Source organism: Nansenia antarctica (assembly GCF_963989245.1).
Source record: "Nansenia antarctica genome assembly, chromosome: 20".
NCBI classification, from domain to species: Eukaryota; Metazoa; Chordata; class Actinopteri; order Argentiniformes; family Microstomatidae; genus Nansenia; species Nansenia antarctica.
The window spans coordinates 7,025,243-7,052,774 of record NC_137693.1 but is presented as its reverse complement, the minus strand read 5'-3'; the positions used below and the strand labels follow the sequence as shown (position 1 = coordinate 7,052,774).

The window sequence follows — 27,532 nt, the reverse complement described above, 5'->3', positions numbered from 1 at the left end:
TTGTAGGTATCGCTTCTCGGCCTTTTGGCTAAGATCAAGTGTAGTATCTGTTCTTATCAGTTTAATATCTGATACGTCCCCTACCCGGGGACCATATATTAAATTGATTTTTGGAGCAGGGAGATGGAATAGGGGCTTGCTCCGTCCACTCCACGCATCGACCTGGTATTGCAGTACCTCCAGGAACGGTGCACCCCCTCTCTCTATGAAAAGTAATATGAACCGTTTACTGTAGTACCCGGAGATTTGGCTTTCTCAATGTCTTTTTTGTGATAAAAAGATGTACATTATCTCAAGTAAGTATCTCACGTTGTGGATGATGCTGCACCCTCTTTTCAGTTGTGAATGAAATGTTTGTTTGTTTTGTTAATTACGGTTTTTGATTGGTTTGTTTTTTCAAAGATAATTTCCTGCCTTCTGCGTATACACCAGTGGAGGCTCCTCCATAGAGGTGGAGGAGGCCTGGCCTCCCCAATAATTTGAGAGAAGAGAGAGAGATTTAAAAAAGCAATAATTATATTTTTTATCAGACACACAACATACAATTCAGAACAATACTTCATCCATTTCTAATATTTATCCTGCAGAACAGCACTCATACACGCGTGTGGCGGAAAAGGGTACTACACGGAGGCCAGGCCTCCTGTCGGAAAGTGGTTTCTCATAGAAGTCAATGTAATGCAATTTTTTTCATGGCAATATGTGATTGGCCAAATCACTGAAAATGGGTGGGCACAGGAGGCCTGGCCTCCGTGTAGTACCTTTTTCCGCCACACGCGTATGAGTGCTGTTCTGCAGGATAAATATTAGAAATGGATGAAGTATTGTTCTGAATTGTATATTGTGTGTCTGATTGACATAGTGTTTGAGTGCTTTTGACATGTCATTGATTGTATGTAGTATGTTGTGGTGAATGTTGTGTGCCTGAGCAGAAGGGACAATAGCTGCTGCAGGCGGACCAGAGATTCATGCCAATTGTTTTGTTTATTTGATGACCCATTGTGCAGGCAATAAAAGCTGCTTCATCCACCATCCTGAGAATGTCCCAATCCCTTCAGTACCGCCAAACACAAATTAATAATTTTTAACAAAGACAGATAAGAAAAATACAACAAAACAACAAAACAAGGGAGAACAAAATACTAGACAAACTATATGCCAATGTGAAGGGAGCTTACACATCCACTGCCCTCCCGCCACTAGGGGCATCCGATCACAACATGGTCTGGATGGAACCAACATACACCCCTGTCATAAAAAGGCTGCCTATCACCACCAGGACTGTCCAGCAATGGTCAGAAGACGTGGAGGAGGAGCTGAGGGCGTGCTTTGAAACAACCGACTGGGGGATGTTCCAGAGAGTCCACGGGGAGGACATAGATGGTCTGCTAGACTGTGTCACAGACTATATCAAGTTCTGCGAGGAGAGCATCGTCCCCATTAAAAAGGTACGGTGCTTTCCTAACAACAAGCCGTGGATAAATGGGAACATCAAGAACCTTCTGAAAAGGAAGAGGAGGCTGTTTAAGGCAGGGGACACTGAGGGAGCCAGGGCCGCTCAGAAGGAGGTGAAGAAGGAGCTGAGAGCAGCCAAAGAGGAATACAGGAGGAAATTGGAGGGCGGGCTAGTGGCCCACAGCTCCAAGGAGGTGTGGAAGGGTTTCAAGAAGATCACGGGCCACAAGCAGCCACATACTGTGGTGGAGGGGACCCGAGAGCAGGCGGATGACCTGAACTGCTTCTTTAACAGGTTTGACCAACCATCCCCCTGTCACCCCCCACAGCCCCCGACCCTCTCCTCCCCTCTCCAATGTACCGCACCCCTGGCAACAGTAGCCCCCACTCCCCCTGACCCCCTCACACCCCAGCAGCAATTGCCTCCCCTTACCAACAGGAGCCAGGGAGCATGCTTCACACCTGGAGACACCTGTACTCACAGCTTTATAACATCTGAGCAGGTGAGAAGGCAGCTCTCCAGGGTGAATGTGAACAAGTCCAGAGGTCCAGACAACATCAACCCCAGGGTTCTGAAGGTGTGTGCTGGAGAGCTGGCGGACACATTCCAACATCTCTTCAGTCTATCTCTAAGACTGAGGAGGGTGCCACAGCTCTGGAAGACCTCTTGCATCGTCCCAGTGCCAAAGAAGGGACGGCCCAGCACCCCAAACGACTACAGACCTGTCGCCCTGACACCACAGGTCATGAAGATCCTGGAGAGGCTAGTGCTGCAACACCTTAAGCCCCAGGTGAAGGACTTCCTGGACCCCCGGCAGTTTGCATACCAGGAGAGCATGGGGGTGGAGGATGCCATCATTTACATGCTGCACAGGGCCTACACACACCTGGAGAGGCCACAGAGCATGGTGAGGACCATGTTCTTCGACTTCTCCAGTGCATTTAACACTATCAAGCCATCACTGCTGGCTGACAAACTAGCAGTGATGTGTGTGGAGGACTCCCTGACGGCTTGGATCCACAACTACCTCACAGACAGACGTCAGTATGTGAGACTGCAGGGCTGTCAGTCTGAGGTGGTGGTGTGCAACACCGGTGCCCCCCAGGGAACTGTTCTGTCACCCTTTCTCTTCACCCTCTATACCTCCGACTTCCAGTTTAGCTCCGACCAGTGCCACCTGCAGAAGTTTTCTGATGACTCCTCTATCGTCGGTTACATCACAGACGACAGGGATGAGGAGTACAGGGCCCTGGTGGAGAGCTTTGTGCAGTGGTGCGACACCAACTACCTTTTGCTTAACACCAGCAAAACAAAGGAGTTGGTGGTGGATTTTAGGAGGAAGAGAAGGACCCCAGCCCCCATCACCATCAAGGGGGTGGAAGTCGAGAGGGTGGACTCCTACAGGTACCTGGGAGTACAAATTAATAACAAACTGGACTGGACTGATAACACCGAGGCTCTTCTCAGGAAAGGGCAGAGCAGACTGTTTTTCCTGAGAAGGCTGAGGTCTTTCGGTGTCTGCAACAAGCTGCTGCGAATGTTTTATCAGTCGGTGGTTGCCAGCGTTCTGTTCTTCGCCGTGGCCTGCTGGGGTGGAAACATCTGTGCCAGGGATGCTGCGAAGCTAAACAAACTGGTGAAGAAGGCCAGCTCTGTGGTGGGGACCGGGCTGGACAGCCTAGAGGTGGTGGCAGAACAGAGGATGGGGAAAAAACTGGCGGCCATGCTGGCCAATCCCTCCCACCCGATGTACTGCGAGCTGGAGGGGATGAGGAGCCAGTTCAGCCACAGATTTGTTCTCCCCCGTCAAAGTACAAAAAGATTTGGACAGTCCTTTGTTCCAGCTGCACTCCGACTCTACAACCAGGCCCTGCAGGGTGGGGGAGACCTGGAGCTGGATCTTTGGAACTTGGAACTTTTTACTTATTGAGCCTGCACTGTTTTATGTATTTTATTGAATGTTTTCTGTCTGCCCTAACTGAGCTGTTTGACAACAAAATGTCCCCATTGGGGACAATAAAGGTTTTCAATCCCAAAAAAAAAGAAGAACAGGGAACATTCCATCGCGAGTGAAGCGAGCAAGCGGAAAAAAAATTGGCCTCCTCAATTCTGGAAGTCACCAGCCTCCACTGGTATACACAATGACATTATTTATATTGCAAAGTGGTTGATGTCTCTTTATATACAGTACCGACAACTGTACTTTCGTTTATACCACTCTGAACACGCCCGATCTCGGAAGCTAAGCAGGGTCGGGCCGGGTTAGTACTTGGATGGAAGACCGCCTGGGAATACCCGGTACCCCCCTCTCCTCCTCCTTCTTCTCCTTCTCCTTCGCTCTGGTACTGAACCAGCCCCCCTCCCCCTCCCCTCCCCCTGCCCTGTCTGGACCCACTGGTAGTGGGGGATGAGGAGGTCTGTTTGGGCCCCAAGTTTGGAGGGGTCACACGCACACTCAGGCTTTGATTTTTCAGCATCTACGGTGGATGTTTAGCGTTCGAGAGTGCCACGGCCGGGTGACTTTATTCACCAAAAATGCATAAACAATGATGCTTCATTTTGTAGCCAATCAAAGTGTTGTTGCTAGGTAAATGCCACATAAAACACTAGTTGGTGAGTTGAACTCACAGTCCCTTTGATCACACAACACAGCAAATAGCTGCTTTCACATCATGTACAGTGCCTTCGGAAAGTATTCAGTCCCCTTCACTTTTTTCATATTTTGTTTTGTTATAGCCTCAATTTAAAACTGATTAAATTAAAATTATTTGCCATCAATCCACACATGTAGGCTATGTCAATATCTAGAATCTGCGATGACCCTCATGGAACACAGACCCTCTTGACTGTTTTGGCTCTGATGGATTGAGAGGAATGCGAAGTAGAGGCTCCAATATGGAAGTGGGAACACAGTAGATAAAATGTGAGGACTATACGACTCAGACCTTTGACAAAAATGTAGTTTTAAAAGGGACATTACATGTGAAGCATTGTCTGTACCCCCAAAACAATCCAGTTCAGTTCAATCTTCAACCATTGTTTGGGAAACAGAATGCAAACTAGTACCAACAGGCCAGAGTTAAGACAGGATACACTGTCCCCCGATGGGAAAAACTTTCATTGACACAATACTGTTTATTCTTTTTCTAAAAGTTTTTTTTTTTTCCTTTCCTAACACCAGGGGAGCCACCCCTCCTAAATGTCATTGTTTGGTACCTGTACTGTAGCAATGACAATAAAGTCCATTCATTCATACTGCTCTGTACATTATCCATGTCATGAATCTCATACAGCTACATTCCTTACATGTAGTCTTAACAAGATTAAGGGGCCAGACACCTCAGTGTCTCATCAAACACTCCATGTATTGTATTCCCTGGCACTATCTGGCATTGAGTAGAAATATAATTCAGTAAATAAAGACAAGAAACAGACACTTTAATTCCATTACCGTTTATTTAGAATTCAAGCAGCGGTGACAACTTAACTCCTATGTAAGGGGGTTGGGGAGTCAGGGAGCGCAATACAGAAACTCACACCAATCACTGTTCACACAAACACAAACACCATTTCAGATTTGTTTTATTGAATATCCAGTATTACGAAGAAAAATAGCTTTTTGAAACCTCTGCAAAAAAGAAACCCTGAAAATAACGTTTAGAATTTCAACTCGATGCAATTAGAAAGCAGGATCACAGATAAATCTGTATAAACATTAGTTTATTAGTTTAAGTCTTATGTACACAACAGCTAAGAGAAATGGTTGGAATATTCCTTACCTTTTGTAAACACAACCATCAATAAGTTTAAATAAACTGCTTCTATCATAAACCACCAGCTACTTGGGCTAGTTCAGAAGCCACATTAATCAAATAAACGTTGTTTTGTACAAATTATTTTCAAATTATTTTCACTTTGAGGAAAGGAAAAACGCTTAAAGCAATCTTCTGGGATTCTAAAGTACACCCTTTATCAATATTACACAAAGAATACCAAAAATAGCTTTATTTATAAATTAAATCTTTACATACATCTTTTCCCCAAAGTTCATATTTTTGCAATGTACAAGTTTCAGTTCAGCATTCATTCACACAGCAAAAACACCTGAAATTCACAGGCAGATTTCAAATACAAAAATGTATTCAAAGTATGGCTATCTGAGGGCCCCGCCTCAGATGAATATAAAAATATCTCTTCCTTAAGAAACAAATGGAGGGCTGTGAGCAGCCAATAAAAGAGGAAAAGGAAAGCAGCATTAGGAAATTGCACTCATTTGTGTTTCTCCCTCCGTCTTAACCTGAATCTCTTCCTTCACATTCTGGGGCTCACTGCTGTCAGCCGCCACTTCCTGTTTGACAACAGCGCAACAGGAAGCAGCCTCCTCCTCCTCATCAACCTCATGCTTTATGAAGGCGGTCAGAGGGTTCTCTGTCAGCAGCCCGATGGGGGAGGGGGTGTAGTCCAGAAAAGAGGACGTCTGGGGGGGAAAGGGAGAAACACATTTGAAATCAAGAAATGTAAACAAAATAAGATCAAATCATTAATTCGACTTCATTTGACTCAGACATTGCTGTCTACTGTTAACTTACATTTTTGTTGTAATCTTCATAACACGAAGGATGATATGTCTGTGGAAAGAAAAGGAAAACAGCACGTTACCGGATATGTGTTTACAGTTGGAAGTTTCAGCAACCTAAAAGGGTGATCTTTGCAAGGAGAGGTAGATCTCTGTCTCACCTTTTCGTCTGCGCGGATGGCGTCCCTCAGGTGCCACTCCTCTTCCTCCTCCTCCCAGTACATCTCAAACTGCTCCTGACAGATCTCACACGTCTACAGAGACAAGCAGAGGGGGGGATATCACAATCCCGCTTCACTCTACCGTATACAGTTCCTCATCAATATCTTCTCCAACATTACTTGTATTGAGTTAGACTACAGCGACATGAAAGGGCTGCAGCTTCTACACCCCATAATTAACATGTTATACAATCAAATACATGGGCCTGGGAATAGCTACACAAAGCAGTGTTGTTGAACTGTGTTGCAGCCGAAAATCTGTATCCTTGGTGACTTGAGGTAGTCACACAATATATACAACAACCTTTAGACACAGTTTTAGCCACTAGCCCAACAAGCCCTTACACAGAATGTGTGTTGTGTCCGGTCACAACGCTCGTCCAACTCACCTCATCCACCACATCGGCAGCTGCTTTGACGCTCTGGAACTCCTTCTCCTTGGCTGCTTCCTGTGTTTTCTGCACCACTTCCTCGTTCACCTTCTCAAAGAACGTGCTCTTGGCCCGCTCCTCCAGATCGGCGATCTCCTCAAACTCTATCCAATCCTGAGAGAGGGGGGAGGGGGAGGAGGGACGTGAGTGGGAGAAGGTGAGAATAGGAGTCTAACATTGAGGATGTAGTACCGACAAGTTTGTGTGCGCGTCACAGAATGTGTGTTGTGCGCGTGTGTGCGCGTATCGGTATGTATCTCACCGTGAGGCTGTAGTACCAGCGGCGGTGGGTGACCTTCTTGCTGATGTCCTTCTCCGAGCGGTTCAATCTGTAGTGCCAGTCTAGATGGTCGGCGTACACGTCCGTCTGCGAGGCTGTGAAGCGCATGCCACACGAGTAGCACTGGATCCCCGTGTAGAGCTTAGTCACCACACTGTCGTACCGCCTGCCGGAGGAGGGCAACGATAACGGGTCAGGATAAAGATCACTTTCACTCATCTCCATTTTTTACATTTTTTTTTTTCATGGAGAGTTTGTTTATTAGTTTATTTGACAGGGACAATGCAAAATACATATATCGCGTCAGATATAGCTCAGAGCTCATTTTCATCTGTAGTCCCTGGGGGAAGGGTAACAAGACAATAGGGAAACAGGATATACTAATACAAATGACTAAGATACAATAGAGTTCTAATCAACAATGGAATAATAATAATTTAAAAAGATATACATATACAAAATGCTGTTAATAATAAGAATAAAAATAAAGTAAAAACATTACAACACAACATTACACTAGTTGACTAGAGAGTGAACTTACTGTTTCATGTCCTCGATGACGAAGCCAGTGAGGTCTGGGATGCTTTCGTCCTCCTCCTGCTCCTCCTCCTCCTCTTCCTCCACCACGGGAGGGGCCGGAGGGGTGGCCGTCGACTCTGCAACAGATGATGGTACGCAAACACATTAAACACATGATAGCAGGAAGTTCACAACCACAATCGCAAAAAACCTGTGATGACAGCATACTGAGTTATGTGGGGGGGGCTTACCTGTGCCACTGGGTGCTGTGGTGTCTGTGGGGGTGGGTTTGGGGGGCCCAGAGGGGATGATCCCAGTGGACATGAGCTTGGACAGCAGGTCGTTTACGTCCACCTGGCCAAAGTGACTCTCCGGGGGAGGGAACTGAGGAGCTGCAACAGAGATGTCGACCATCAATCAACTGATCAATCCATCAATCATCAATACCCCCCCCCCCCCCCCGATAAATATATAAAGGACTACTCAATAGGATAAATGATTGATTTGATTATCTCATTTCTAATCTTTTTTTTAACAAAAACTGCAATAGCAGTTGATGACTAACACGGTATAGAGCCTCCCTTTCCCGCCTACAATTTGGATAAACGAGTGAATTCAGAACACATGAAAGCTCTCAGACAAACAGTGAAAAGCAACTTACCTGGTTGGATGAAAGGCACAGTGTTTGGTAGGAGGAAGGGCTGCCCCATGTTAGACAACATGTTCATCTGGAAAAACAAGGGCAGACATTTTAGCCCAAAGATCAACACATTCAATAACATAAACTGTTTAACAAATGCATTACCATTATTACGGCGGGGGAAACGTAAAAACTATAAAGGGGCTCACCGGTGCTTGCATGTTCCCTGCTGGTGAAGGAGCGTTCATGTTTCCAACGGGAGCGCCAGGAGTGTAGAAGGGAGGACCAGGCTGGCCGTACCCTGAGTTGGGGAATCCCGACTGTGGACCTCCAGGCGGCACGTTGAAGGTAGCCCCCTGGGACATGTTCTGTTGCCCGGGGAACGGCTGCGGAGCGCCGCCAAACTGAGCGTTGTGAGGCTCTGGGAAGCGTTGGTTGGGCATGTTGAAGTTGGTTGGCTGCGGGCCGCCGGGGTTGGTCGGGGTGTAGGGGACCTGCATGTTGGGTGGGGGGGGGCAGTATCGCGGAGGGCCTTGCTGGCCGGGGGGGCAGTCGAAGCGAGGCAGGCCTTGGTGAGGCATGTCATACCTCATGGGTCCGGGCTGGCCCGGGGAGTCAAAGCGGATGGGGGCAGAGTTGTTCACCGGCCCGTCGAAACGCATCGGACCCGGCTGGTTCTGAGGGCCGTCGAAGCGCATAGGACCTTGCTGGAACCTCATCGGCCCGTCGAACCTCGCTGGACCCGGCTGCATGTGGGAGTTGTCAAACCTCATTGGCCCGTCGAAACGGTTCGACTGCATGGGGCCGTCAAAGCGCATCGGACCTGGACCTGGACCTGGACCTGGACCGTGCCCGTCAAACCTCCCTGGTGGTTGCTGACCCATAGGACCGTCGTAGCGCCCCGAGCCCTGCTGAAGCGGGCCTCCTCTTATTGGACCAGGGGCCATTGGTGGCCCATCGAATCTTCCAGGTCCATCAAACCTCTCTGGACCGGTATTGTGAGGGGGTCCCTCAAATCTTCCAGGACCCTGTGGATGTGGGCTGTCGTACCTGGTGGGGCCCTGGGGTCCCCCAGGTCCGTCATACCTGCCGTGCCCAGAGCCAGGCTCGTAACGACCCCCTACATTGTGAGGTGGTCTCCCGGGCTGACCTATGTGAGGGCTGTCGTAGCCAGACTGGGGGCCCTTATGCGGGGGGCCGTCGTAGCGGGAGGGAGGTCCTGCTCTCTGCACCCCGTCTGGGACGTGAGGGGGGGTGTGTCCTGGGGAGTCGCTGTGTAGGCGGGCGGAGGGGAGGGGACCTCTGTGGAGGGGTCTGGGGGGAAGGGGAGCCTCCAGGACTATAGGTCCGTCATCAGAGTGTTCGCTGTTGGGGCTCTCGAACCTGGGGATGGGGCTTTGCTCTCCGGTATCGAGCTTCTCCAGGGGGGAGAGGCGCTCCCGCTCGTATCCCGGTACCGGGGACTTCCTCACCGCTCCCTCCAGGTTGACGGGACTCTGAGAGTTCCGGAGAACCGGGCCAGGCTTGGGAGGGAGCCTGTCGCGCTTGCGTGGGTCATCGTTACGAGCATCAGGTACCCCACCATATCGCCGTGGCGTGTCGTAGCCGCTCTTCGGCTCCTCCCTCTCGTCATACCGTTGATTGCGCTCGCTGAGCGGGGAGTTCCGTTCTCTTTCACCTCCTGGTGGAAAAAAAGTCCAAACACAAACATGAATCAGGATCAGGTCAGTGGCCACTGTGGGTCCTAAGACATGCAGAGTAGACAATATTTATTATACGGTCAAGGTCCAATTTGCATGCACCCAATATACACTCACTGGACACTTTATTAGGTACACCTTTTCAACTGGACGTTAACGCAAATATCTAATCAGGCAAACATGTGGCAGTAACTCATCAGGCATGGTCAAGAAAGAAAGGTGATTTAAGTGACTTTGAACGTGGCACGGGTGTTGGTGCCAGGCGGGCTGTTTTGATTATTTCACAAAGTGCTGATCTACTGGGGTTTTCCCACACAAATTCTCTAGGGTTTACAGAGAATGGTCAGAAACAGAGAAGATATCCAGTGAGCGGCAGTTCTCTGGGCAGTTCTCTGGGCGAAAATGGTGGCGGTGGTGTACTGGTGTGGGGGATATATTCTTGGCACAAATCTTCAGCAACTGTGTGATGCTTTAATGTCAATATGGACCAAAATCTCTGAGGAATGTTTCCAGCACCTTGTTGAATCTATGCCACGAGGAATTACGGCAGTTCTGAAGGCAAAAGAGGGGGTCCAACCTGGTACTAGCAAGGTGTACCTAATAAAGTGGCCGGTGAGTGTATAGTGTTTGATTTGATTTGAGTAGGATCCCCATTATGTGATGCAAAACATCAGCTACTCTTCCTGGGGTCCACACAAAACATATTATACAAAGAAGAAACCATGAACACACAAAACAACAAAAAAATAAAAATAAAGTCAGCAATAGTGAGCATCACAAAACACATAACAAAGAGGAAACCATCCACGCGCAACAACAAACAAAAATAGTGACAACTTGACACAAAACATACACGTCTCATACCACAACACCTGAATTCCCACATACCTTTGAGCCTTTCGGTCGCGCTGGTTTCTCTGGGGTCGGCCCTCCTCCTGAACCTGAGGCCGGGCAACGATTTGAGCTTGGGGAACTCCAGACCGTGACTGTACTCCATCACCTTCTGGGCCGGGGCGGGCTCTTCCTCCACCGGCTCTTTGGCGAGCCGCTCTCTGGGCAACCTGGGGAACTTGAGGGGCGAAGGGTGCGTAGCGGCCCTGCTACCCCCAGCCTTGGCTCCGGGGTCTTCCCCCACCACTCGCACCGCCGCAGGTTCCCCCGGGACGCCCTCGTCCTCCTGGCTCTCCTCGTCCCAGGCCTCGCCCGCCGCCCGCTGCTGCTGCTGCACCTGGGTCCGTCTCAGCTTGGACTTGTGCTCGTAGTAGGTGAGCTCCGCGTCCGAGAAGCCGTCCTGCTGCGCCAGCGGAGGGGTGGCGAGGAGGGGCTTCTTCTTGGCGGGGAACGGGCCAAGGCCGTCCTCGCTGGAACCTTCCCAGGAGTCCGAGCGCTGCTTCTCCTCCTGGTACTGGAACAGCTGTTTGATCTGATGGGCCACGTTCAGGAAGTCGTCGTGAGAGATCTCTCCGCTCTCCAGCCGTTTACTGGCCTGTAGGAATACGGGGGGGGAGGAGGAAAGATAAGTAGCAACTCAGGGAAACAGGGGTACTGCTGGAGAACACCCCTTTAGTTATGTTATCTGACAATAAAATGCAAAGCTAACTGTAGATAAAAAAAAAAGTCAAAATAGGCTAAATGTCATCCTGCTGTTGACCTATATGTCTGAGCTGATTACACAATTCAGTTATGACAAAAAACTACAAAAACAGCTGATATGTCTGACTAGCATACCTTTCTGAGCAGGTCCCTCTTGCTGGCAGAGTTGAGCACGTCTGGTATCTGCAGGTTGGCGTCGACACTGAGGCGGTGTGGTTTGGGGGTGCGAGGGGTGGTGGGCCTCTGGCCGCTCGAGTGCGCCCTTGGTCTCTGGGGGCCAGGTTTCCCATAAGGCTCGGTTGACAGCTTTAGGCTGAGGGAGCAAAAGTAGTGGTTAGGAAGGAACTTCACAACAGACACAACAACCACACAGCTTTTCCCAGGACTCCCTGGAAAGCAGTGACAATGTTACTGAGTAGAGTATCCTGGTTTAATAAAGTTCACTGATTGTTTACATGTCACTGGTTAAATAAAGTTGAACTGAACAGAGGGTGTGATGAGGGTTCTGATTCAGAGAGACCACATGAAACTGCTCAGATAAGCCCTGAGACGACACAAACGGAAAGTGTTTTAGCACAGTTAACTACACGTCAATACATCCATCTACTCACTGTTTGTTCTCCTCCCATCCGCTCCTCCAGCGGTGGGTGTTCTCCTTAGTGTCTTTGCCCTCTGTGGGGGCGCGAGGGGAGGATGAAATGCGGGGGGAGTGCGAGTCCTTGACCTCAGCCTGCCTCTCCTCGGTTGGTCTCTTGGGTCTCCTGGGCTCAGAGGAGGGGCTCTTCTTGGGCGTGACCTTCTCCTCTCTGGGGGTTCCCCCGTGCGGGGGGAAGTTGTCTGCGTGCGAGTGCTTGCCACCCGACGACCTTCCTTTCCCGGGTTTGTGAAGAGGCGGGGGAGAAGAGGAGTCGCTCCTGTCTCTGTTCTTGGGTGACCTCCTGTCCTTCCTCTTTGGGGAGTGCACTGCGGGGGAGTGGGATCGGGAGCGCGAGCGGGAGCGTTTCCTGGCATTGGTCCGGGCGTTTCCGCCGACCTTGAACTCCATTTTCTCCGGCACCTCGCTGCGGTCGTGTTTACCCACAGAGCCGTTAGACAGCTTCCCCCTCGGGGTCTGGGACTGGGACCTCTGGGTCTCCATCGCCTTCACAGGCTCCTCCCTCTCCTTCCCCCTCGGGGTCTGGGACTGGGACCTCTGGGTCTCCATCGCCTTCACAGGCTCTTCCCTCTCCTTCTTCTCAGTGCATCTCTTCTTCTCCTTCACCTCTTCCTCTTTTTGGTCAGCCTTCTCGTGGAGGTGCTTCCGCAGCCTGGGGTCTTTCTTGCTGGCCTCTGCCGACTTCACATTTTCGGGTTCAGAGTGCTTGCTCTTCCCCAGGACACCTTTACCCATGGGTGACGGAGACTTAGATTTGGGCTTCTCCTCCGCCGGGTCCTTCTTGGACGGCCTGGTTCTCTCGGGCCTTCCAGGCCTCTCTGTCAGTCTTTTCTCTGGTGTGTGTGGACGCACTCCCATGACATGGCTGTCCTTCTTACTGCTGGCCTGCTCTTTGGCTTGGGGGACCGGCGGGCCCGTCCGGTTGAGACGGGGGTCTCGGGTGGGGGGTTTGCTGTCAGAGTGAGGAGGGATCCAGGGCTTGAAGACCGGGGCAGACGGAGTGGCCTTTGGCACTGTTGTATGGAGGGCTGGCGCACTGACTGCGGGAGGGGTTGGGGGCAATACTACATTTGCAGCCTGAAACAGAATAGGATTATAAGATTTGGATAAGCCACTTTATTTCTCTTGCCTTATTGCCCATTTCATCTTTCATAAATACTGCCACTTTATTTCTCTTGTTGCTACAATGTTGAGGAACTGAAGCCTAAGAATTGGAACTCTTATATTTGTATAATGGGATGTAACAATAAACTTAAAACTGAAATTCAAATCTGCTTTACCAAAATGACATCACAATAAAGAGACTTGAGTAAAAGGAAATCATATTAATACACATTTCAATTTGTGTTAATTACGCATATATTCTCAGTTTGAACAGGGCATGCGTTGATAAGCACTAATGCAAATCGAAATGTGATTGAGTGAATTAGTCTCACCAGCTGTGCTTTGGTCTGCTCCAGCTCCAGCTCAATCTTTTTCTGCTGCAACTCCAGGAGCTGTTTCTGCTTGGCCAGCAGCTGCTGCCTGATCACCTGCTCCTGGGTGATGTTCTTCTCGCTCACAGTAGGGGGAGTCTGTTTGGCAGGGGCTGGGGTGACAGGCTGAGGGGTGCTGGCCCTCGGAGAGACCACCTCCTCCTGCTGAAGAAAAATACAACTAGGGTTGTTGCCGTTTCTAAGGTGCAGGGGTGTTAATAGAAACAGGTAAAGAAAAAGGGTTGTTGCCGTTTCTAAGGTGTAGGGGTTGTTAAAAGGGTGATGGCACAGTAAAAGATGGGGTTCACATTTGAGCACAGTATATCCTTCCCTGAGTGGTGCACGCACGCACGCACACACACACCTACCTGTTTTAAAAACTTGGGGTTCACATGAATGCTGGCGTTCACATTAGGTGGCAGTGGTTTGATGGGCCAGGCTGGATCGTGGGAGTTCACCCGCACGTCGAGAGCATAGAGTTTCTTCAGCGGGAATATCTCATCCCAGGTGGAGCGTAATTTGAACAGACTTTTCCTAATGTTCTCATCCACCTACAAAGAGAGGACACAGCTTGGACCACAGCTCAAAATCCTACTGTATTCACAAGAACATTCTGCTTTCAAAATACTTTAATGTTCAGTAAACTTTATATTTGAATACTCAAAATGTGGTTCAAGTGTACCAATAACTTTTCTTTAAGAATACACAATTGTTTAACATTTTACTAAACATGATTTTAACACTGAAATCACAATTCATCCGAAAGACAGTTTAAAAATCAAGCTCTTCCCCAAATCAAAAGGGGACTCACACACAACCAGGCCCTTTTATTAGCAAAAATGCATAATTGCATTAACAAAAGCTTACACATAACAAGCAAGCAACAGAGTGAGAGAAACATTATGCAGCTAATTTAAAAAGTGCTTATTAATCCTCAAGAATGCCAAAAATAAGAAAGTAGTATATACCTTTTCAAAAACACATATAAATGAAGTGACTAGGTTTTTAGCAAACACCGCAAGGTATTCGCCTCCAACATTCTTCACTATGGAATCCACTAAGTACAAAACTGGAAGCTTCTCCGCAGTTGGGGCCTAGGGTAATAGAAAACTGACAAGTTTAGAAAACAACAGGGGTTAAATCAACAGTTCAATTGTTAAAAGCATCACACAAAGTAAACATCATACAATACAAAAGGTAATTTGTAACCAAGTTGGAAAAATCATATCCACAAAAAAAAAAAAAAAAAAAAAAGGGGAAAAATTGTCTGCTCCATGTTGTGAGATTGGAACAAAAAAGGTTAAAATAATAAAAGGGTATGTCATGCAGGCAGCTGCAAAAAGATGCATCAGTCACATAAAAATCACAAAAATGTTGTGCAATGCACGGTCTTAGGAGGGCGGATTTAGAGGAACAGGCTGTGTTAAAAAGATCCAAAAGGAAAAGGGCAATATTCCCCAAAAATAAAAATTAAGTCTCTCTTCTTTCAGGATCAAAACACTGTAGAAAGTATCTTGTGCACCTATAACCAATAGGCTATGATGGTGTCTTGCATTGACAGCAGCAAAAAGGTGAAAAATATGATCCATCCACCAGCAATGTTCTTTTGCAGGAAACTTTTTAAATTACCTCCAAAGAGTGTGCGTAGCTTAGAGGCCACACTCTTTGTACCTTTACCGTTTTAGTGTATAAAGTCATTTAGTTATATCATCCCACTGAGGGGGTAAGTTCTGGAACAGTCCATTTTGAGAAGTATAAGTTCCCTTTTAGAAAAAAAATAGGATACCTATTAGGGGAAGTTGACAGAAGATTTGTTTTTCTTGCATTTTAAAATTGAAATTGCAAGGTGGAAAATAACTCTGGAGGATTGTATGTGACAACAAATGCCAATGGCTAGAGGGACTCAACTTTTAAGTGGTCAGGGTTCACAATGACACGTAACCCAAATCACATGTCAATAAAACGCTGGGGTAATCAATATTAGGCACATAGGAGACACTGCCATGTAAATAGACAATGCTTAATTCTATTGAGTGACAATGATCACACTGATCAAACACTGAATTTACACCATTTAGGCAATGACCAGAGATTCGTACCAATAAATTACACTGGGAAATAAAAAAGACAAAAAACACATTTCATATTTTTTATTATCACATTTCACCAAATTTATTATGACATTTCAAAATTCAAATGTTTTAATTCACTCGACAACTAGATCAAAATCGATATGGCTGATCAGTCAAAATTAAAGATTGACCAGTGAACTTCACTACAAGAATCACCAACGAAACGTTTCGATTATGTTCAAATGTGATTGAGGGAATTCTGTCTGACTGGGTTGAAGACGCTATTTCAAAGCACAGCCAAGAGAGCGTGGACACTGGCTCTTAGCCACTTATATTTAAACTAACGTTGGCTATTACTTCAAAGCAGTATTTTCATTTATCTAGCCATCAGTGCAAGTTAAAAAAGCTAAAATAAAACGATCGCTTTGCAAGTAACGTCACCTAGCCTACATTATATTGTCGTCACGTTATCGCAAGTAGACATGGGCAAATATGTATAGTGATAGCTTTGCTTAGTGACCAACATTATAAGGCCGATACCACGTGTGCAGCAGTCAAAACTTGTGGCATCTTGACTAACGTTAGTCTCGCTTGTCAATAGTCAAAAAGGAGACTACTCCTTGACCCAACAAGTTAAATCTAAACTACCATCAACTGCTTATCGGCTTATTACTAACTACACAAATGAGGAAGTGGTTTACTAACTACACCCATCATCATGTTACACAATTCCAACTAATCCTCGTTAACATCACAACTGTACTGTTAGTAGCTAAGCCTCCTGTGTGGACTACCTTTTGTTAACTAGCTAAGTCTACAAATCAATCGATCAATCAATCTTACACGAATAAAACAAAGTCAATAAATATGAAGGCTATAACGATATCAACGAAACTAATTGGCATACTGCTGACTATGTGGGCTTTCTTTACCGTAATCAGTCTAAAAGGTGGGCCTTCTTTACCGTAGTCAGTCTAAAAGGTGGGCTTTCTTTGCCGTAGTCAGTCTAAAAGGTGGGCTTTCTTTAAGCACAGCGCTTTAACTACACAGTGTAGCCGCCATGTTGTCATGATGACCAGCTGTTTCAAGCTGCTCATAGCTGCCTAACTGTCACTACGGGCTAACGTCAGCTAACAAGGCCTTCTTCAGTCGACGTTTTTTAGTAGTAGCTGAAATTGAAAATTCTGTAATTCTATATTCATAAAAACCTTGGTGATTTGAGCTTCGATTATTGCCACGATATCCTTGGCGAAGTGCAGATTCTCCTCTGCCAGAATGGTCAGCATGTTGATGTGAGGTTTGCTGTTGAATGTCAAGTCTTCCAGCGAGGACTGGTACTCTCGGCAGGCGTCTTCTCTCGCCGCCTCGTCGTCCATCTTGGCGATCTGCGATCGGTGAAATACTAAGCCGATATTATCTCTTACATAACCATTTATCACCAGGCAGTCCATGGAACACCTTAGGTTCTGATTTATGTTCCCAATTCGAGAGGAATTCGTCCGTTTTCGCCGTTACATCGATAATCAACGTTTCCACCGTTCCTGCTAGAAGATGGCTGCCGCAACTCAACTCGACCGACTGGCGCGTCATACGAAATTAGTTTATATACGGCTGACGTCACTGTCCTTCCGTTGGCTAGTTCGACTCGCGTGCGCATGTTTCCCCGCCCCTTCCCTTTACTGTCATTGGTCAAAAGCGTTATTGACAACTCATGTTAGCCAATCAAAGTCAAATGTATTGCATAATATTTTAACAAAAGAGTACGCTATACTTATACACATGCACGTTCTTACGAATCATGCCAAAGCAAAGCCACATGCCATGTTGTCTTACTGCTTTTCCATTTAGAACTAAAGCTGTTGTTCCTTAACACATTATTTAATGGGATATTTATGTTTAGGTGATGTGTTTGTGTTGTGTGGGCTACCTGGTTAAAAGGCTGTTGACAGGCAGTGTTAAGCTAACTCATGATCTACCCTTTTGTTGAGGAAAGCCATTCAGTTTCAGGGACTCAAAGCAACAACACATTATTGACAACCACGGTTTCGTTTTCCACTGTCCCACTGATTCGGTTTCGAACCCATTGATCAGAATCAGAATCATTTTTTATTGCTAAGTATATTCGCATGTACAGGAAATTGACTTGGTGTGGTTGGTGCATAAGACATAGAGACAGACAGCAATATAATAAAAAACAACAAAAAACAAATGTTTAAAAAGACAATGACAGAAATGAGCAGTAGCGCAATAAGACTAAATTAGACTATGTAAAACTAATATAGATTACATTGTCAGTTGTGTGTGTGTGTGAGTGTGTGGCTTGCGTGAGGGGGGGGAGTGGAGAGAGTCAATGAGAGGCTGGGGGCTGCCACAGGGAAGAAACTGTTCAGGTGGCGTGATAGACTGGAACCTTTTTCCAGATGGGAGACTTTGGAAGAGGTGGTGACCAGGGTGGGAGGGATCAGTGATGATCTTTCCTGCTCTATTACTGGTCCTAGAGTGGAACAGGTCAAGGACAGGTGTCAGGTTGCAGCCGATGACCTATCACAGATGACCCCTTCATACTAGCCTCTGATTGAGCTTTGTTCAGACGTTTATAGTGTCCCCTAGGCCTAAATAATGTTGTGGTTGCAGTCTCTATGCTACAAGACAAGCTGGAAAAAAAGCTAGGCTCTCACCACTATGGGTGAATTTGCAAAATTGGCCACTCTACTGCACATCTTCCCCAGGTTAGAATTGTGTCGTATTCAAATAAAGGTTTACAATGAATCATAACACAAGTAGTTACAAAAATTCTCTTTTTATTTCTGATCTGGGAATGTAGGCTATTCCATGTGGAATAATATAGCTAATAGTAATTTCAGATTGGCCATTTGCACAGAATACCAACAGTCAGACGGTACAAAACCTTTCAGTAGAGAATTGATTCGTTGAGTGCAGTCTATGGCCCCAGCTTTTGCAACAAAGGAACAAAAACGCCACAAACCAAATAGTGTTGTTCAAAGTCACTCACACATAGATATCACATACGATACAGTGTATGGCTCCACACAGAGCAAGCTAGCTCAGTATCTGCCTCAGTCTCTCATCATCACAGTTCTGCAGTTGACTTCACAAGGGGAATACACTTAAATTATATTGCTCAATTGAATATTACTTGATGTGTATCAGAAGGTGAAAAGTCGCATGACCAACTTGTGTGATCAGAACACGACTCCTATGGGCCGCTAAGATGTGACTCAAACAGAAAATGCCCTGACTAACATTAGAGCACATCTCTATATCACTTGCCAGCTTTCTTTTCTCATTTCTCTTTTTGAAGAATCTGCCTCTTCAACCTGTTTTAAAAACCTCCCGTTTGAAATCATATGGTGGCCCGTAACAGTCAAAAGAGTGCTCTCCATAGAGTGGGGTAAGATGAGAGGGATAGAGGTGGTGATGGTCACCTTTTCTGCCATCCTTCTCCCTTACCCCCACACATTCTCCAACCCCTCTCTGCCCCCCCCCCCCCCCCCCCCCATCTTCTCTCCCTCCTCTCCCACTCTCCCCCACTTTCTCTCAGGAGTCCGAGTCAGATCCATTACTGCTGTCTCGGCTGATCTCGATTTGTAGGGAGGGCAGGTTGTCCAGGCGACTCTTCTTCATCTTGTGGGTCTGCTGCTCCTTCTGTTTGATCAGGGCCCCCCACACCTGCTGGAGCGCAGAGTCATCCTCCTCTACATCTTCACCCTCATCGCCCTTCTCTCCCCCCCGTCCTGCCACCCTGGCGCTGGTCGAGCTCGCTCCTCGACTGGACGGTTTACGCTCCTGTGTCTGGTCCTTTTGAGAGGGTCCGAGTCTGCTCCACAAACGACCTGCAAGAAGAGAGAATGTCAGGGAAGGGATATGAGAAGAGGTCCAAGAACATGGGTTTCATCAGTGCTTTATCAACCAAGCAATGACTATTGACAGGAAATAGCTAGGAATCATTTGTCGTTTTTGCCACACAAAAGTAATTCACATTATGTCTGCTACTAGAAATCGGCATTAGAAAATGGAGAGATGTAGGTCTGTTGGTGTGCTGAGACATGCATGTCTGTTGCTTTCTGCCAGTACCAGTTTTCCTGTCTTTGGACGTATCGGAGTAGAGGCCACGGGCGTCTTGTTTGACCGTGCCCAGTCGGCTGTGCACATCCGTGGTTGGCTCTCTGGGAGGGGGCGAGTCTCTGAGGGTGACTGGGGAGGATGACCGTCGTCTCTCGGGGGAATAAGCCCTCTTCCCTAATCGCTGCCTCACGTCTACAGACACACAAACAACAAATATATAGTGTAACTTAGCCTACATGAATTAGATCATCAGAAGAGTAGGAGGTACTGTTCTGTAACCCACAATCCCACTGCTTTGCAAAGTACAATTGCCCCCATGTGGGTTAAATAAAGTCTTACTAAACTAAATTAGACTGACCTGTCTTTCCAGTGGTGGCCACAGGAGGGCGGTGTCTATTTTGGGTGAGCCCCTGTCTCTTCTCCTCAAGCAGTTGCCTCACGTCTGTCACTTTTTCTGCCACACTTTTGGTCCCACCTACTGATGATCCTCCTCCTCCGCTGCTGCCAATCCGGTTCCGGACACCACTGCCCGAGCTACTGTCACTCCGCACAGAGTGCCTGAACATCGTAAGGGAAAACATCAACCATCAAATACCATCATCAACCATCATCCTATATCGGCCAAAGCTCCGGCGTCTAGAGAGCTATTGGAGGGTCCCGTACACAAACTACATTAGATGTTCCAGCTCAAACTGCCAAACAAAAGAAAGGAACAACATATTATTAAACAACATATTATATAACCTATTTTTTTTAACTCAAGTGCTTTACAGTGTAGTTACTGATACGATTATCTCTGCCTCTCCCCAGCTCCAGAGGAAGAAACATAGTAAATGCAACTGTGTTCCAGGAAGAGGCCACCCACCGTATGCTCTTGAGGTTGGTCTCGACCTCGTCGGCGTACATGGTCATCTTCATGCTTTTTTTAGGGGATGGGATGGAGATCATCTTCAGCTCCAGGTCATAGTCCATCTCATCCGAGTCTGAAGAAACTGATGGGGACCTAGCCCCCCGACTCCGCAGACCCCCCACACGTACCGCAGCCCCCTTCTCCCCCTTCTCCTTGTACTCAACCACCCTGTCATCTGAGTCCATGTCCTCCTCGCACTCTTCCTCCTCCTCCTCCTCCTCCTCAATAGGCTCCTCTGGCAGGTTCACCAGGTCAGCTGGAGAGAGAAAGGCAAAGCAGAGGAAGTGAGAGCATTGACTCGACTCAGATTAATCTAAACCAAAAGCAACAGGATGATACACAGACATTGTAGACCTGTAGGTGTGTGTGGGTGTTCTTACCAGAGTGCCTGTGGGTATAGGGCGGTGTGTGTCCCATGCTGTCTCCTATAAGGGGTTTCTTGGTCTTGATAACATCTCGCTGAACTCTGCGTGTGTGGAATCGCTTCTTCCTGTGTGAGAGAGAGGGGGGGGGGGGCACATTTAGTCTTGGTAGCTCACAATTTTAATTGTCTATCAAATCAAGATAATTAAAACCCCTTCCAGTCAATTAGCTGAAAGTCCATGTTAAGGATAAGTATATCAATATAGAACCATTTTGGACTGAAATAAGCAACGTAGTTCCTACCAGGAGTTGCTGAGAATGCCCCTCATGCCTCCATAGTTTGGGTTGCCATACTTCATGTAATATCGACTTCGCCTCGCCGCTCCAAGTTCCTTCTTGTCATCTAGAAGGCAAGCAAACATCTGCAGTCAGTCAAACTGTACTGTACTTTACACATCAAATCCATTTTCAAAGTGTGTGTGAAGTGTGTCTTTTTACCATGTGTGGCATGCCTCAGGAAGAGTTTGTTGCCTTTGAAGGGTTTGGTCGCTGGCCGTAGTTCATTCCGTAGCAGAGACTCTGTCTCTGCCTGAGACAAGTCCACCTGAAACACACATACAACACTCAGGCAACCAGAATACACACACGCAAAAGATACCCGAGACAGAAAACATACGCCACCACGTGTATTTAAAGACGTTGAATGCACACGCACACGCACACTCACTCTCTCTCTCACCTGGGTAGTCTCGGGTTCTGTTTTTTTCTCTGTCTCTCCTTCGCTGGCTTTCCCTTCACTCTCCTCACTGTTCTTCTCCTTCACAGTCTCCTCCTCTTCCTCCTCCACCTCTCCCTCTTCTTCATTGTCATCGTCGTCGTCGTCATCATCAGAGCTTCGGCTTCTACGGGCTGAGTAAAGCAAACAGCTCTTAGAGAAAAACATCAGGTACATATTCCTGTTGAAAAACACACTCTCTGACCGAGAGAAACTGACCACACAGACACATAGAATGACATAAGCCAAAACATCATCTTATACACGCAAACAAACTAAATGTACAGTATAAGGACACAGACACATGTGCCAGACACTAACCCCTGTTCTCCTGGACAGGTTGATCCGGGTCTTTGGCGCTGTCGTCCGTCTCCGTGGCAACCACCTCTGGGTCAGGCATGCGGCTGGTGTTGATGAGAGCCCGGGTGGAAGTGACATCATCTAGCCACACAACGTTACCTGTAAACAATGTTGTCAAATCGTTACTGTGAAAGACTCGACCTTTAATTGTTCTTGTTTATTTTTCTTCTTTTGCTTTACAGTGTCCTTGTTTTGTTTTTTTAAATGCACTTTAAATCAAATGTCCAATATTAAGGGTTCAAGATCACAAAGGGCTTGTGATTTAACAATTTAACCACTCAGTGTGTGTGTGTGTGTGTGTGTGTGTGTGTGTGTGCGTGCGCGTACTCTACTCACAGGAGGTGTCATCGATCCACTCAATGTGTGCTGGGGGGTACTCTTTAAAGTAACCAAACACTTCCTGGGTGCTCATGTCATCAACACCTGCCACATACAACGCCTCTAAGCGCACTGTAGGGATAGCTGTTAGGGAGAGAGAGAGAGAAAACAAATGGATGAGCTTGAGTGCTGCTTTACATGGGGGTTTCCGAGGTGAGAGCTTTTACATGGGAGGGCAGTGCTGAGTCACTGTTAAGTAGGCTATACCTTTCTTCATGGTGTCTCTGTCCAGCTGTACATTCCTCTGAGCCTGGTTGTCTTCTGGACAGAAATGGAACCGCTTCGCTCTCTTCTCCTTCGCCTCAATTGCCTCCTATAAAACACAACATAAACACACACTTGGTAATGTCAAGATGGACTACAGGGGTCATGATTGACCATTCCCCTGTTTGGTGATACTAGAGACGAGTGCCAATGTTTTGACCAATCGCTAACAGAAGTTGCGTACCTTGGACGTGACATCAATTCCAGTGATAAACGTGCCGGCTTTGTTCTCATACCGCCGACTTGTGTCCTGGAAAAAACACAGTGCATAAGAATAGGCACACCATCTAGCAAAAGGAAACACCACTGTATTCAGAAATGACATTCCTTACTATGAGACAACCGTGCTATGAGAACAACCTGGGTAACACTGGCTGAAAGACAAGCTACTATAACAGTTTCAGTTTTTTTGTCAAATGTGTGATGTTTGTCAGGGTAATGTTTGTACTTTTTACATTTTGTAACTCCTAAATACACAATGGGGATAATACGTGATTGAATTGAAGTACATTGTAGTTAACGTGGCCATTTCTGGGCTGGCTCACTGTCACTGTCATGAAATATCCTGCTTTTTATTTTTATGTGATGATATTTTTCCAGCATATGGTTACAGATCTAGCGATGTGTAAGTGTGTTAGTCCATGCTAACACTGACATCAGAACATCTCCAGAGATGTAAGTCCTCTTGTCTTGGTAACTAACAGGATGATGGAGCCAAACATTAGCACAGGTTTATAATCTAGCTATTTGCGTTAGGTGAATCTAAGGCATAGACAGACGTAGGCAGCTAATTTCAGCCGTTCAATGCAGGAAAACGAACAGATATGAACAGATATCACAAAACAATACAACAGCAACCGAAACAGACAGGGTGTAGCTAAACGCGGATGTTGTCAAGCTAAACTAAGCTAACAGTAGCTAGCTTAACCCGGCACGCCTTAGAACGCAACACTCCCAGGCAGCACCATCCCCAAGGCCCATTAAGGGGTACGCGAGACCGTGGTCTGGGTTAGGGCCTAACTAACTCACTCACCGGCAACAGTTCCTTCAGCGACCGGTTAACGGGGATGTCTTCCACTGGGTCAAGCTCGCCCTCCTCCACCTCCATCGGTTCAGGGCATCCATCGCGGGCATCCCGGTCGGAGTCGGAGTCCGAGGCTGATTCTGAGCGGTCGGAACCGCTGTCTGGCTTCACGGACACCCGCAGACTTCCTACCGCCGCCATGGTGGTGTGGTGTGGTTAGGGTTAGCGCTCTGCCTCTGGTCAACACGAGCAGGAAGTGGGAGAGGCACCGTGTCCTTCCTCCGCTAGAAACGGAACCAGCGTTGTAAACTGCCCGAGCAACTGTTCTCTCCACTCTGACCAACACGGTCCAAGCAAGGACTCCCTTTCTGTACAAGGGCACTGAAGTCCCACCTCTTCCGATATATACATGCGAAAGATTTATTTTTTTTAAGAATATTAAATTGACTTGTAATAAAACGAAATCGACTACATTAAAAATAAAACTGTTCAATAAATCCTAAATGTTGTCTACCTATTCGATGTATAAATCGCGCCAGAATCTCGCCGACTTCCGAGGTCATTTCAAGCAAAAGTATTTGGCCAAATGAGCTATTATTTTCAGGGATAATAGCCATGGGTGTTCTAGACGTGTCCTGCAAAGGACAAGTTGACAGGTAGCCACTATGGCGAGTGTTTCTTTGACTGAAGTGACTGGCGAATTCTCAAAATGGCTTCATGTGATTGGACGAACAAAACGTCAATCTTTCAGTCCTGGACTCAATGCATGGTGAGGCCAGGCCTCCCTTGCCCACCCATTTTCAGTGATTTGGCCAATCACATATTGCCATGAAAAAAATTGCATTACATTGACTTCTATGAGAAACCACTTTCCTGGGGGAGGCCTGGCCTCCCTCAATAGAAACGGATAGGGATTCTGGCCTGTAGGTGCTTTACAATTGCAATATTGGGTTTTAGCCATGGAAAATAATATTAATATTAAAACATTTAAAATATGTTTTTTGTTAAATAAATAAATAAAATAAATATAATTATTGCTTTTTTAAATCTCTCTCTCTTCTCTCAAATTATTGGGGAGGCCAGGCCTCCTCCATCTCTATGGAGGAGCCTCCACTGGTACTAAGCAAAATATTGCTTTGTATTTTATGCTACACGAGACAGTATTCGGCAACCTTGTGTTGAAATCTGCTAGTAAGACGACTTGTTGAATGCAACTCGCGTCAGGGATATTCAAACAAAAACGTTCTTCGCCGCATGATTCAACGGCACTGTAAACATGGTTTTATGGAGGTCATCATGAATCAAAAGCTATCATACATTTTAAGAACAAGAGCAGACGGGCTGAATTTGACTGAAACGGGTCCTCTGTGTTCTACAATAGAACAACACACTGTTTCCTTCTGTGTATTGAGTTCATTGAATTGTCAACTGAGACAAGAGCAACACAATGCAGACACAGAATAATCCTGCATTTTTATTCAGCAAATGATCCATTGGCACATACTGCAAGTACACGTTTATGTTAAATCATAACGTAATAAGACAGCAACCAATATAACACATTTAAAATAATTTAGGACTAGGGGTTAACTGTAGAGAAAGGACATTCTCAACAGTGCTTTGGAATACAGCCTTACAATTGAAAGTAAACAACAGTAAAAGTGAAACCCATCAACTGTTTATGAATATGTCATGTCTATTCCTTGGGACCCACAGAGCGTGCAGGCTTTTGTTCCAACCTAATACTAACTTGTACAATATGGATGTGAATTGTGTACTAATGTGTCGTTTTTTTGTGTGTACCGTTTAATTTTGTAATAATACCCATTTCAAATTTCCGCAGAAAATTGATGATTAGTGAAATCAAGTGTGTCAGTACTAGGATAGAACGAAGCCTGCACACCCTGGAGCTTTACACTCTGCAGGGCCAACCTCAAGTGTACTGTGCTAGCGTGGATATCATCTTTTCCAGCACAGCTGCAGCAGCTATTATGGATTCATAACCAGGCTAACCCAGTACAGCTCAGTTCGGTTTGGCTCTACAGTGTGAATTAGGGTCCAGAGGTTCCCCATAGCCAGGTTAGAACACAGGCAACACGATGTTCTCTAGAGTACTACTGAACAATTACATTTAAGTGTGAAACACTTAACACAGAAAACATTCACAGCTATTGTCCTTCATTTTACAGCCACATACAGTACATTGTACATATGAATCCAGAGGCAATAATCTTACATATATATTCTATATGAAAATAATTGTACACAATTTCTTAATTCAGGAAATTAGATCAGATTTAGTGAGGGCAGATGCATGATTACAAAATAAGTGAGTACTCCATGCTTTCAGTGCAGTTAGATGAGTGAATAGAAATCACTATTGTGTGCTCTATTTCTTTAATTATCAATATGTGCAACATGACACATATAAATATCATTCACAGGGCAATATCCACAAAAGGTATGTGTCATTTAGTGCAAAATATACATTTTATCGGTTTTCCTTGGACTTGACATCACAATGCAGTAGAATGTACTGCTTTCTTTTGCAGGGATAATTGTTTTAGAACATAGAACTAGAATATTTAGAACAAAAACAGGCCTTTATTTCACCTGATGGAATCTCATCATCCCTGCATTGTGGGAGTCCAATTGATTGTAAAGAGTTGTATGGCAAGCATTAGCTGTCTCTCCATTTCCAAGATCGTCCTTAGCCCCATTGCCGTATACAAGAACCGTCCCCCCTTTGACAGAGCACAACTTTTCCTGGGTCTCCAACCTTCTTTCTTTCTGTAGTGTATATGTATTGAAAGCGTATGTTTGTGTGTGTGTGTGGGTGTGTGTGTGTGTGTGTGTGTGTGTGATAGTGTACATTGGGGGAGCAAAGCCTTTTCTGCCTCTACACCTCCTCAGTTATTGCCTGTGTGTGTGTGTGTGTGTGTGTGTGTGTGTGTGTGTGTGTGCGTGTGTGTGTGTGCGTGTGTGTGTGTGTGTGTGTTGGTTGGGGGAGCAGACCAAGCCTCCTCTGCCTGTGTGTCTCCTCAACTGTTGTCCATCTTGATGCTTCCTCATGTTTTTATCCAGTTGAGACTCTAAAAGGTTCCTTTCCTCTGTCCATTATTTTCTTTCTCTCATCCTTCTTTTTCCATCACCTACTGTCCCTGTGGAAAAGAGAGAGGCTGGTGACTCACACACAGGTTCAAAACACACACACACTCACACACACACACACACACACACACACACACACACACACACACAGTATGTAGAGACAACACTTACCGTTGTAGAGTGGCTCAACTTGTCAAAACGGAACTTCAAGTTGGACCTGGGAGAGTTCTTATTCTTGAATTCTTGGTTAAAAAGAGAAAAACAAACAAATTGACATATGATGAAAAAACAAGCATTTATAAAGGATCTTGTACCAGCTGAGTTACTGGTAGAGGCAGGTGAGTCAGTGTGTTCATCGGCTGGGTGTGGTTACCTGTGGGACTACGGCACATGATGACTGGGGTTCCTGAACTTTGACCCTCTACAGCGAGGGAGGGGCTAACCACCGTGGGGAAGGGTGAAGGCGCCAGAGTGTTCTGGAGAGAGAGATGTTGGGAGGAAGAGTAGGAGGAAAAGAGAAAGGGGTAGCATGATATAGTATACAGTTTGTTATGTACACAGATACTCTTTTTCTAATACCGTCATTTTTCATCATTCACTCGCTCTCTCTCTCTCTCTCTCTCTCTCACACACTCACACACCT

The 27,532-nt window shown here is 46.3% G+C and overlaps 3 protein-coding genes across 3 annotated transcripts in view; all 3 read right to left on the bottom strand.

Annotated features, from left to right (window-relative positions):
* Nucleotides 1–4,960: 4,960 nt before the first annotated feature.
* pcf11 (PCF11 cleavage and polyadenylation factor subunit) lies at nucleotides 4,961–17,181 on the bottom strand. Its single transcript, XM_080550054.1, has 16 exons — nucleotides 16,827–17,181; nucleotides 14,515–14,640; nucleotides 13,915–14,097; nucleotides 13,478–13,711; nucleotides 12,028–13,148; nucleotides 11,552–11,729; nucleotides 10,712–11,309; nucleotides 8,333–9,804; nucleotides 8,145–8,211; nucleotides 7,735–7,875; nucleotides 7,506–7,620; nucleotides 6,947–7,130; nucleotides 6,643–6,798; nucleotides 6,194–6,286; nucleotides 6,046–6,084; nucleotides 4,961–5,933 (listed from the first exon to the last, which is right to left on the bottom strand). Exons 1-16 carry the CDS (start codon nucleotides 17,067–17,069, stop codon nucleotides 5,712–5,714), a joined length of 5,172 nt encoding a protein of 1,723 aa, XP_080406180.1. The 5' UTR covers nucleotides 17,070–17,181; the 3' UTR covers nucleotides 4,961–5,711.
* A 1,995-nt stretch (nucleotides 17,182–19,176) lies between these two features.
* Nucleotides 19,177–23,979, bottom strand: ncbp3 (nuclear cap binding subunit 3; the record flags this gene model as incomplete). The annotated part of the gene is made up of 13 exons (XM_080550139.1): nucleotides 19,177–19,472; nucleotides 19,714–19,896; nucleotides 20,063–20,262; nucleotides 20,570–20,870; nucleotides 20,995–21,104; nucleotides 21,281–21,380; nucleotides 21,476–21,581; nucleotides 21,717–21,886; nucleotides 22,074–22,211; nucleotides 22,449–22,574; nucleotides 22,698–22,803; nucleotides 22,939–23,004; nucleotides 23,788–23,979. 13 exons carry the CDS (start codon nucleotides 23,977–23,979, stop codon nucleotides 19,177–19,179), a joined length of 2,094 nt encoding a protein of 697 aa, XP_080406265.1.
* Nucleotides 23,980–25,191: 1,212 nt separating this feature from the next.
* The window catches only part of rap1gap2b (RAP1 GTPase activating protein 2b), a gene marked incomplete at both ends in the record, with an annotated part of 32,447 nt that continues 30,106 nt past the window's right edge, over nucleotides 25,192–27,532 (bottom strand). The window contains 3 exons of the mRNA XM_080550053.1: nucleotides 25,192–25,206; nucleotides 27,061–27,131; nucleotides 27,263–27,365. Of these exons, the coding sequence (XP_080406179.1) occupies nucleotides 25,192–25,206; nucleotides 27,061–27,131; nucleotides 27,263–27,365 (189 nt within the window). The remainder of the gene's footprint in view (nucleotides 25,207–27,060; nucleotides 27,132–27,262; nucleotides 27,366–27,532) is intronic.